The sequence below is a fragment of the Dermacentor albipictus genome, chromosome 3, assembly GCF_038994185.2.
Source record: "Dermacentor albipictus isolate Rhodes 1998 colony chromosome 3, USDA_Dalb.pri_finalv2, whole genome shotgun sequence".
In the NCBI taxonomy this organism is placed as follows: Eukaryota; Metazoa; Arthropoda; class Arachnida; order Ixodida; family Ixodidae; genus Dermacentor; species Dermacentor albipictus.
This window is the reverse complement of record NC_091823.1, coordinates 2,606,447-2,618,902: the sequence shown is the minus strand read 5'-3', so window position 1 is coordinate 2,618,902 and position 12,456 is coordinate 2,606,447. Positions and strand designations below refer to the sequence as shown.

Sequence of the window (12,456 nt, the reverse complement as noted above, 5' to 3'; positions counted from 1 at the left end):
AGAATTTCGAAAGATACCAGCCGTCTTGGTCATGTTTAAGGGATTTCCGCATATTAGTAATACGTGGCGGTTAGTTTAGCCAGGTCAGGGTTCCGTAATACCCACAGTGGTTTGCAGCTGAGCCTCACCCTACCAGGATCCTAAACCTGGCCAAGACGCGTGCCGACCTGCTCGAGCTGGACATCAACTGCGCCGACTCGCTGGGACGCAACGCGGTGCACATGGCCATCGAGAACGAGAACTTGCCGCTACTGGAGACGTTGCTCGCTGCCAGCGTCGAGGTTCAGGACAGCCTGCTGCACGCCATCAACGCCGAGTACGTCGAGGCAGTCGAGCTGCTCCTCGACTATGAGGAGAACACCCACGTCGAAGGCGAGCGATACGTAAGTCTGCAATTCACTCAGCGTGTTCGCAACCCATAACGGGACCCTACAGAAAAAAACTTAAAGGGAAGCTCCTTACTTTTCGACACGCGATCAGGGTGCCCTACAATGCGCAGTTATAAAGCGAAATACACCAAGAAGCATGTGTGTCTTGCGGTAAAGCTTCGGAAATGGTGGAACGTGTTTTATTAGAACCTGAAGATATCCACCCAGCTGTCGGTTTAGGCTACTCATGCCTCCTTGAAGCCCTTGGGTTCAGGGTATAGTGCCTAGAATGTACTGGCTAGTGTGCCGTCCGCGGCCTCCCGGGTGGCACCGGATGCAATGAATGCCGGCGGCTGCCGCTAGGAGCGCTGCAGCGCAGGTGGGTGCCGCGGCACCATCGGGTCTGCGTAGCCCGCCGTGTTTCCACAGCATCGGCAAGCGAGCTGCTGGGCTTTTTGTTTTTATTAAGCCGTAGCAGCAGCACAGTTCAAATGTGGGCACCTGATTTATAAATCCGGGTTTGTTTCGATTACAAGAGGCTTCTCTAGCGCTTGTCGCTTGCGTGAAAAGCGTGTGCTATCTCAGCTCGGCTTCGAGCGGGGAACCTGATGTGTATCTAGGCTGGCGAAGAGAAAACGTAATTTTTAAGGCAAATGCCTTAGATCTCTATGTTCCAAGGCCGTGTTGCGAGGTACAGATCATATCACACGATCCAAGGAAGGCCAGAAACGAACCAAAGCATGTTCAGCCGTGTATAAGAGATGCTAAATGATTAGCAAATTGAACTATTGAATATAGTGATTGGATTAAGGGGGATTAGGTTGAATTAGGGGGATTAAGGTGTATTAATTAAGGAAGATTAGGGTGCATTAAGGTGAATTACAGTAGGCTTCACAAGGCGTTCGCCTTCGTGTCTTTTCGGCGATAGCTAAGGACACTAGTTTTTTATTCTAGCCATATGATGGCAGCGTATTTTTTTAAGGGCAAGTTCTAGATTACATTTTTCATTCTAATAAAGTAAAGGAATTCTAAGGTTACGTTACTGTTCCATTGATGTTATATTAATGCATAACCATTGAAAACTGCTGTAACCGATCATCTTTTGAAATGACGAATTTCGCTGTACTTTCTTTTTATTTTATTTGCTGCTATTTCTGCCTATTATCTTATTGTTGTCCTCATAGGTTTGAGTGTTTTTGATTGTTTGTAAACTATGTATGTGCCCATGTCCTCATAATGCCCATTGGGCCACGAGGATAGGAGAATAAGTAAAAAGATTTGCCTGTAAAATGGACTGCACGCGTTGTTCTGTGTACTATACATTTTTTAATACCTGGTACACACATGCAGATTTCTATTTATGTCTGATATAAGTGAACGAAAATGGAAAACAGATGTTTCATTTAAGCGTAACAAATATTTTATTCTCGCGCGACAAGTCAAACGTGGGCATATAAGACAGGCCTAGATGAGATAATGCACACATACATGAAGAAGATAGATCTAGTGGCAGTGACGCAGTTTAAAGAGCTTCTGTCGTTGAAATTTGCGCTTCCCTCTCTTTGTTGATGGCTTTTACAAAAAAACCGAAACCTCAAGAAAACATAGAACTTCACAAGTGTTGTCAAAGCTGGTTTTTCATGCTCTGGGCACCCTAGTTGGGGAAAGGCCAGTGTCTGCAGCTGACCTGAAAAATCAGCTAGACTCGCTACATGTAACTTGTTTTTGCTAAAGAACACAGTAAAAGCATCTTCCACAGCCTTCACAGCGGTTAACAAGGTCTGACTAAGATAGACAAGGCCTCCATTGTCAAAAATGCGTAGTGCAATAGTGAAGCAGCGTCGGCAATAGCTTCAGCTTTACTTACGCAAAGGAAGCCTGCACACTGTGGTCAAGAATTTTGGGCAGTGATCTTTCGTGCAACATAACAGTATACAGTAGATCAAAGCACTACTGCTCCTTTTTTCTTGTTTTTTTCCCCTGGTACTCACGAAAAGTAAGGTGCATACGCAGGAAATATCGTGGGTATAGCGTAGGGTTTCAGGCGTGGTTTATCGCGGTGATACAGAACGCGCGTTCGACTAAGCTGTTTTCGAAATGTTTTTCACAAACCACAGCAGTTGGTACCGGCCTTCTGTCCGCTCTCCTGATCATTCTTGCCCATTCTGCTGCCTCTTCGTATCACTGGTGGAGTGAACAAGGATACACACCCTTTGTTCAAGCGGTAACAGCTTCGACACAACGGCACAAAGCAGGTCCTCTCCTTGCACTGTCTCTTCGGAATTCTTTCACCGCCGCCACATAGTTCTTGTAATGACAGGCACACGAACACAGTAGCGACGCACTCACTCTTTGACAACACCAAGAACAAACACGCAACGCTGTAATAACACTGAAAATGCCAACATAGAAACCGACGCAAAAGCTGCGAAACTGATATGCGAAGCAGACGACACGCGCAGTCTGCACCCACCCGTGCGGCAGCGACCTCTGTCGGCCACCGTGGGCATTCATTGCAGGCGGCGCCACCCTCCTCTATTGAAAACAGCGGGTGGACGGCACACTAGCCAGTACATTCTAGGCACTATAGTTCAGGGATAGCAGAGGGAGGGTAAGCATGTCCGCAGTACAGACTAGTAATAGGCGATTAGAGGTTTTGTGGCAGATAATTAGCGAGACCACAAACAACGGACGAGTACAAAAGCTCTTAATCAGAAAGTCGGGAATTCTTTGTGTGTGTGTCATTGAGTCTTTCAACGGAAGTCTGCCAGGTCGGGATGAAACATCCCAAGGAAAGACGTACACCGACCAAGCAAAACTTTGTAAAAACATGATACTTCAGCTTCCTTACGGAAGCCTTGTTCACAATGGGCGAAAAAGGCTGAAGTGCCTGTGTAAATAGGTTTTAGCATGTGGCGCAAGCACCGCGCGTAATACGGAGGCAGGATTCCTTCGTTTTGATTGAGCGTGTGTCCAGTTAATTGTATCTCGAGAGACTCCAGGCACAGACGTAAATTCCAGTTTCTTTCCTGGCCGATTTTAGATGTCGTCCTGTCAATAGAGTGCGCAGTCGTCGCTGCGTGTTCTTCCAAAGCACTCGAAGCCACACTTTTCTTATCCACATCGTTTTCATGTTGGCGCTGCCACTGTTTAAGGTTGCCCGACTCCCCGATGTAGATGCAATGGCAATGCGCAGAGGGTATCTTGCACACAACGCCACGAAAGGCTTCCTTGGGCAGCTTGTCCTTCCCGCCAACGAGTGCGTGCCTCAGTTTTCGCACAGGAACGTGAGTCACCTCAACGTCATATTTACGCAGCACGCGTGATAAGGTTTCGCTTATCCCGGGCATGTAAGGAATGTCAGCGCGTTTCTTCGGACGGCCACTGTCAGCTTAGACAGGGTTGAACAAAAGGTGTTCCACAGCATTCATGACCGCAAGGGGCCAACCGCTCGTCGAAAGAGCTTTCCGGATTGTCTGCCCATCGGAAATATCTTGAGGTTTCGTGCAAATGTGGGCTGCACGGCCCAACAGGGAGGCAACTATTAGTCTCTTGTGAGCGCCAGGATAAACAGACCAGAAATTCAGGTATCGGCCATTGTGTGTACTCTTCCTGAAAACGTTGAAAGAAAACGCACCATTGCTTCTTTTTACGAACACATCCAAAAAAGGCAGTTTCTCGTCTGCCTCCATTTACACCATGGACTGAATGGCTGCTTGACTGTTTAGATGCGTGGTGGAAGCGTCCAGAGTACAGTGCTTGATTGCACAAAAACAATGGTCAACATAGCGTAGAAAACTTCTTGGTTGATGGGCTGAGAGAAGCGAGCGCGGGACTTTTCAGTCAATCAATTGTCAGATGCGCAGCAGTCACCAAGACAGAGGCACCCATTGGTGTGCCTTGAACTTGCTTGTAGACGGCCTTATCAACACATCTCTTTGCTTAAGCGTCCGGGATAAGCGGGACCTTATCAGGCGTGCGGCGTAAATATGACGTTGAGGTGGCTCACGTTCCTGTGTGCAGCAAAGTGAGGCACGCACTCCTTGGTGGGAAGGACAAGATACCGAAGGAAGCCTTTCCTGGCGTTGTGCACACGATACCCTGTGCAGATTGCGATTGCGTCTACATCGGGGAGACGGGCAGCTTTGAACAGCGGCTGCGCCAACATCGAAATGATGTGGATGAGAAAAGAGTGGCTTCGAATGCTTTGCAAGAACACGCAGCGACGACGGCGCACAATATTGACATGAAGAAATCTAGTCTAATCGGCCAGGAAATAAACTGGAAGTCACGCCTGTTCCTGGAGTCTGTCGACATACAATCAACAGGACACACGCTCAATGAAAACGAAGGAACCCTGCTCCGGTATTACGCGTGGTGCCTGAGCCACATGCTAAAACCTATTTACACAGGCACTTCAGCCTTTTCGCCTATTATGAACAAGGCTTCCCTAAGGAAGCTGAAACATCACGCTTTTAAAAAGTTTTACTTGGTTGGTGTACGTCTTTCCTTTTCATCTTTGTGTGTGTTTAGGGGGGGGGGGGGTAGACCTTATTTTAAAGCATACGGAGGACATTAGGAAAAATAAGAACAAGAGCTTGCTGGCGCAATCAATCGCCCCGTTTCAAAGCGGCCGATCATAGCATCCATCCAGCCATCCGTCAGTCAAGGAAGGAGACCATTATATGCGGCTTTTTACACATTTCCGGTGCTTATTACACATTACCGGCGTAACCAACTAACGCCACAACGTGTTCTACTACACGACAGTGTAAACTCGCAAATAATTTATTACGATTGCAACAAAAACGTCGAACAGGCCAGCTAGCTATGCGCGTTGTGCACGCCAACAGTCTGGTGGCGCGGCCTCTAAAAGAGCACTCGGCGAAGGAGGTAGCCGTCGACCGTTAGTTTTCGGCGTCGTATCTCGTACATCTCTGTTTGATTCAGATTTTCAGAGCGAAATAATCAGTCCTGTTCGCATGTGTGGTGTTTCCAAAGCTTTAATGCTTGTCGAAAAATAATTGTTGCGTGGTAGGTACTCGTGGTAGGTACTCGTCGTAATTTGTCGGTCCGTCACATAATACGAATGTAATGGCTCATAACCCCCTAAACAAAGGCTCACACTTCAGCAGTAGGGTGTCTGTGATCGGAACACGAATGTTTCGCCTAGGCACAAACAGCTTCGCTGTAAAAACAATGAACACCTTTCTGCTGGAGCCCAAGAGGATCATGAGGTGCATTAACAAATGAAAGTTTATTGAACATGCCAAGTAAATGCTGGTTGACAAGCAATAAATCGAAGTTACACAAAGAGAAGCAAGAAGTGATGTGTGTCCATACATATCGCAACAGGAAACACATCCATCTCTGAAAGTGTAACAGAGGCCATGCTGACACAAGATTCTCCCCGTGTCTTTGCATCTGCACCTTCCATAATTTCTCTAGGCAGCCGATCTCCACAGAATGCTTCTTCCCCTACAATGCACTCTCGACATCTGAGCGTGCATTGTAAGGAAGAAACTAGGATTCTGCGCATATCTGCTGTCTAGAGGAACGCTGGGAAAATGTTGTCAGCATGGCCTCCGTCAGAAATGGACGCATTTCCTGTCAGGAAGCAGACATTAATTTTTGCTTATCCTTTTCTTGTATGTTCGGTTTGTTCGTTTTCAGCCAGCATTTACTGGGCGTGTACATTAACTCAAAGGAAGTTTTTTTTAACTTTTCTAACTCAAAGGAAGCTTTAGCTGGGAGGAGGTCAGGTATTTGACCCCCACTTGTTGGGCTTACAGTACCAGGGTAGGCTTCCCTGTTTATAAAACATATAAATAAACTCAGACCGAACCATGAACGAATTTTAGTTGTCGAAGACATGCCAGTGAGCGCGCCGCCCATGCAGCGGCGTTTGCTTGGAATGGCGGACGACCTACGGGCTTCACTGACACCTGCCGAACACAACTTCATGTTCACCGCCTACGGCGGCGTGTTGTTTTCGATAATTGGTACTCTCGTCTTGTATTGGTGAGACCATACTTCCTCTTTGCGCCAGGAAACATGGCGATGGCTAGTGTGCTACAGCAGATGGAACTATGACCGTAGAAAAACACGCGTACTGTTTGCACGCACGCGTAAACAAACAGATACGACCGTTCTAGGCACGTAACTTTCACTAATCAGCCAACTGACAATCATAACTTATTATGTTGTACCTCCAAGCAAGCATTTATGGGATACGTGCTGTCGTACTTTTCTTCGACCGCCAATCTCAATACAGCGATCACCCGCAGTTATGAAAAGAAAGGCACTTGTAACAGCGAACGCAGGCGCTGCAATTGTGAGACAGCCAAGTCTTGTGTATAATTTACATAGAATAGTAAAGGAAAGGTTTCTGAACAAGCCAAGGTGGAAAAAGAATTCGCAAAAAAAAGAACCTTACAATACGTCAATAAGTCTTGTAGTACCACTCTTGCAGGTGAAATCTCCCAGGGAGAAGTAAGGGGTTCGACTCCCAAAGTACAAAAGTCTTGTGCCGAGGATTCTTGCCTTCCGAAGTCGTGGTTCGCAGCCCCATACAGAAACGCGCGCGACCAAATGCGTGTGCAAATCCTTTCTTTTTTTTATTTTCTTTTGTATGCACCTGAAGACGGTAATGAACAGACATTTCCGTCTGGTCGATACAGATTTTACCACATGACACTGGGTTCGACTAAGTTACTCCTGTGGAGCATTTTGTAGTGCGCTAATAAATGCGCTTTAATTTGCGTTAATTTACCATCATTATAATGTAAGAACAACTAGCCCAGTCATCCTGTAGTTCAGTATGAAAAAAGACTAAAGAACGTCGCAGCCCAACTCACTACTTGCGTTCTATGCTACTGATAAGAGGTTCATTGGCGGCGTCCTTCAAGGAGGCTACGAGTTCAAGGAACGGCTAGGGAGGTCTCGCAAAACACCAGCGACCAGCAGCGCGCAGCGAGCGTTGACCGTGCGTGAGCGCGCCTCCTTCGTCACCGTCCTGGCGACCTGAGAAGCGGCAAGCAGAGAGCCATGGTAGGGCTCGCCACGAGGTCAGATGGAGATAGTGGCTCGGTGAAAACATTAACTGGGGACGTTCGCTCCAAGAGTCGGTGAGAGCCTTCGTATTTTAGGACGAGTTTCGAGGAAATACCGTCGAAAATATCTCCAAAGATTCCACAGCTACCTCGATTGCCCGTAAAAATAGTAGAAGGATACCTATAAAGACAAGGGCCAGTCAAGGAGACAGAGCCTCTCCAGTGCTATTCAATGCGGGCTTGTGAGAAGTATTCAAGCTATTAAACTGGGAATGCTTAGGAGTGAGGATCAACGGCGAATACCTCGGCAAGCTTCGGTTTGCAGATGACATTGTTTTGTTCAGAAACACTGGGGGCGAATTGTAACATATGACTGAGACCTTAAAAGAGATAGTGTAAGAGTGGGGTTGAAGATTAGTATAACAAAAGAACAAAGTTAATGCTGAATAGCCTGGCCAGGGAACAAGAGTCTAAGGTTGCCAATCAGCCTCTAGAGTTTGTCAAGGAGTACGTTTACCTAGACCAATTACTAACAGGAGACCCTCATCATGAGAAGGAAGGTTGCAGAAGAATGAAAATGTGTTGGAGTGCATGCCGCAGACATTGCCACTTACCACTATCATTGAAAAGAAAATTGTAAAATCAATGCATTCTATCAGTGCTAACATATGGGGCAGAAGCTTGAAGGTTGACAAAAGAAGCTCCCAATGGTGGTTCAAAATGTTTGATGGTGGCAATTCTTGTTAGCTTAAAAAAAGAAACAAGATAGGTAGGACATTAGGCAACATAAGAACAAGAGCTTGGCGGTGCAACCCACCGGCCTGTTTCAAACGAGATTCTCACAGCAACGAGGCTCTCTCACGTAATGCCTTAAGGGGCAACAAGAAAGCCAGGGCGAAGGGCACATCGTGGTGTTTCAAACGCTGAAAAAAGAAACGCTCAACCAAGTGTCGGCGCTGTACATGAGAAGGTCGACGTAATTGCTCGTGAAATACGACACGAAATTAGTAAATTGTAAACATGAAAACGAAACAGAGGCTGAATAGAGGGATGTAATCAACATTTAATCATCTCTTCATTTAAAACTCCACGTACGACGACTGTGTCTTAGTTAGCGTCCCCACTTTGTGGACCCTTTGTTTTCGTTGGTACCTTTGAGCCATCTTCTTGCAAATCGAAGGTAGCCAAGTGGCTGCACTCTTTTACATCTCTCACCATTTGCTAGCAGCAGTATTCGTTCTGCTCCATATTTTTACTTACGTTACCTGCATGACTTTTTCCGGCTTATTTGTTTCGTCCCAGTGCTTCCCACAGTGGTGACATGCTTCTGTGGTGCTGTACTGCGCAGAACTGGGAGAAAGTGAACTCGGCCACGTCCACATTCAACCCGGAGATCACGCCGCTCATCCTGGCGGCGCACCGCAACAACTACGAGATCCTCAAGCTGCTGCTCGACCGCGGCGCCACGCTGCCTATGCCGCACGACGTGCGCTGCGGCTGCGACGAGTGCGGCATGGCGGTGCGCCGCGACTGCCTGCGCCACTCGCGCTCGCGCATCAACGCCTTCCGCGCCCTCTCCTCGCCTTCGCTCATCTGCCTCTCCAGCGTGGACCCCATCCTCACCGCGTTCGAGCTCAGCCTCGAGCTTAAGCGGCTCAGCTACGTCGAGAACGAGTTCAAGGTGGAATACAAGGTATGCGGCTCAGTCTGGAATGCCTCTTATGGTTTTGCGAATAACGAGTGAATAAGCAAAAATACTGTAAAGACCACAGATAACGAATGTCAAAAACAGCGTCCATTTCTTTGAAGTCCGCTCGAATCCCACAGTTGCGGCTTCAGCACGCCACACTTCGTCGCCTCCACCTCATCTCCTCCTGCTACTTCACAACCGGCGAATATCACATCACCCTCATGTTCATTTTACGTGAGATTAGCGCAGTTTTCAGATATGCCAGATTTCCGAGGTCAACCCGCTCGCGGGAAACCTACCAAGCAGACGAGACGAAACGATTGGCGACCATGTGACTCCTCAAATGATGATCTTGAATATTTATTGGAGTGAGGATATTCAGGTACGATTCGTTATCTCATCCCGTAGACAACAGAGCTCTTCAGCGGTAACACGAATGAGCATAGATCTGTATGTCGCCCGTAGGTGGAGGTGCGCGATTCCTCACCGTCCCACACTCCTCCTCCCAGTAAATTCACAACCACCTCAAATCGCTTGCTCCAGCCTTGAATCCCTGGTAGCTTTGGTAAGAAACTCCGCGGCTATTTGTTAGCGCGGCAAAGTCACGTGAGTGCATGCCAGGAGAAATGCAAGCTGAGCGCCGCCGTTCGCTTCTTCCCAGCATCAGATGGGTGGCCACAGCTGCCGAGTTACATAGAACACACATATGGCTGCTTTAAACGACAGTTCCGCCGCTCGGCCGTACTCAATGTCTTTCGCCAGCCGTGTCACTGACTATACGTGCACCCTCTCACTGAATAACGACAAAAATTATAAGTCAGGTAAACCAAGCATCTGTGCTGTAAAAAAATACAGCGCATGCGCACGGAGTTATCGCACAATTAAATTTCACAGCAGATAGCGAAAGAAAGCCAGGGTGGTTAACCAGGTTCCGCCTAGTTGGCTACCCTACGCTGCAGAAAGGCGAAGAGAGCAGACAAGTAAAAAGGAAGACGATAACAAGTTAATCACGCGCCCAAGCAACAGCGTTCACCGTGCACACAAAGCCGGTCGCAGGGTTCAGCGATCTTCGAAAAATTCTGCCTTTGGCAAATAAAGTTATTCTCTCGCTCTCTCTGTTCAAAAAGCGCAGCAATGCTCTTCAGGCCCGCATCGCGGATGACGGTCGAGGCCATGATCCCAGTACTTTTTCTAATGTGAAAGCTCGGTCGTCCAGTCACTATAAAGCACCACAAAATTTCTCTCGTTCATTGCTAACAGAGGGACAGCACATAACGATATGTTTTCGATGATAAATCTCTACGATTAAGCGGGCAACCCAACACTTTATCGTCATCATCTTCAGCCTATATTTATGCCCACTGCAAGGACGATGGCATCTCCCAGCACTCACATATTTCCTGTCTAGCGCTAGCTGATTCCATATTGTCCCTGCAAGTATCCTCATTTATTCACGCCCCCCACCTCCCACCACCCCGCTAGTTTTCTTCTGTCCTCGACTGGACTTCCCCTCCACTGGCACTCGTTCAATCAGTTTATTGGTCCGCCGGTTATCAGCTATGTCCGTTACTTCTCTGATCCACACCGCTCTCGCCCTGCCTCCTAATGTTAAACCTAGAATTTTTCGTTTCATCGCCCGTTGCGCAGTGCCTAACTTTTTCTCAAGCTTTTTTGTTAACTTAGACGTCTCTGCATTTTGCACCAGTAGAATGCAATGATTCTAGGTGATTTTATGAGAGACCAACACGGGTCCAAACCATAATATTTAAGATTGCATTGAATTTTTAAAATATTTTATGCACACCCGCCATGGTTGTTAAGTGTCTATGGTGTTGGGCTGCTAAGCAAGAAGTGACCGGATCCAATCGCGGCCACAGCGGCCGCATTTCGACGGGGGCGAAATGCGAAGACAACCATGCATTCAAATTTAGGTGCACGTTAAGGAACAGCAGGTGGTCCACATAATTGCGGAATGCCCCACTATGGCGTGCCTCATAATGAAAGCGTTGTTTTGGCACGTAAAACCCCAGAATATTTTTGGTTGTACAATTGGCTCGACAAGCGTAAAGTTTTCATGCCTCTGCACATAAATAGACGTTTAGGAGATGAATAGACGGTCGTCTTCTGGGGGCTGACTAAAATTCTTAAAGCGATTATCTTTATACATAGTAACAGTGGTGCCGTGTCCCCACATTTTAGGATTTGCAGCCCAGTCAGACACCTCATGCATCCGCGGCGGGTACCGTAGCCAACACTTCTCATAAAGTTGTGTTTACGTTTAAGCGATGTCAGGTGTTTACGTTGTTGCAAAGTCAAAATTAATATCTACCGCAGAAGCTTCAGCGCCAATGCCAGGACTTCGCTACCTCCCTCCTGGACCACATCCGCACGTCAGCAGAACTTGCCTGCATAATGAACCATCGAGCGAAGGCAAGAGAAGACGAAGAGGAAGACAGCATGTCCCTCGCAAGGCTCGAGCTCGCAATCGAGCACCAGCAGAAAAAGGTATGCGCCCTCCGCAGCTGCGCCAACAGTGGTGCGGCCACTACTTTTTCAGCTGGGGCAGCAATTAGTGTCGTCGAGGTTCAAAAGTGAGCTGTAATCAAAAGATGTTTCTCGCGTTAAGCTCTACAGGCACTATAACCTCTATTTCTGCTTTGGTCGGCCTATTTCTATTTTTTCATTATTATTTTACATTATTATTATTATTATTATTATTATTATTATTATTATTATTATTATTATTATTATTATTATTATTATTATTAGTGGACCTAAGCGACAGCGCAGACTGGGATGTACGGACGGCAAGACTGCGATTTTGCTACCGTCATCACTGCTGGAAACTAGTTGGACGCACAAACACTGGCATGTAATTATGGCCGCAACAGGCAATTTCTAGCAAGCCTAATCTTGTCAGATTCACCTACATACGTTACATTCTGCGCGCAGGCGCTGTTTCCATGCATATCCACATAATTATCGCTATTGTGGATATTTCAGTGGAAGCGGTCACGATTAAGGATGGTACTATTGAAAGAAACTTCGCCATAAATTGCACTGAGAAAACCATTCTTCCATAATACATTGAATTCCGCTAGCCCACATTGACGTTCGCATATGTATCGTATTTCATTTCAACAGAGCAATTAGCGCCATTCTAGCGAGTAGGTTGCAGCCGTAGTGAAGGGGAACCAATTCCATTTAGATTGAAGACGAAGACAAGACGAACACACCGCTGACTTCTACTGATGAAATACTTGGAGCACTAAGGGAGCTTAAATGCTTATTGACATAATATCAACAGGAAGATTTGCAAACTGACAATCCTGCGAACACTTAGATG

The 12,456-nt window shown here is 47.0% G+C and overlaps 1 protein-coding gene across 10 annotated transcripts in view; it reads left to right on the top strand.

The window, feature by feature from the left end:
- Positions 1 to 12,456, top strand: part of LOC135919931 (transient-receptor-potential-like protein) — a 397,285-nt gene that overhangs the window by 309,009 nt on the left and 75,820 nt on the right. For all 10 annotated transcript variants that reach the window (XM_070534944.1, XM_070534941.1, XM_070534942.1 and 7 more), the window contains 3 exons: positions 137 to 383; positions 8,769 to 9,113; positions 11,445 to 11,615. In XM_070534944.1, the coding sequence (XP_070391045.1) occupies positions 137 to 383; positions 8,769 to 9,113; positions 11,445 to 11,615 (763 nt within the window). The remainder of the gene's footprint in view (positions 1 to 136; positions 384 to 8,768; positions 9,114 to 11,444; positions 11,616 to 12,456) is intronic.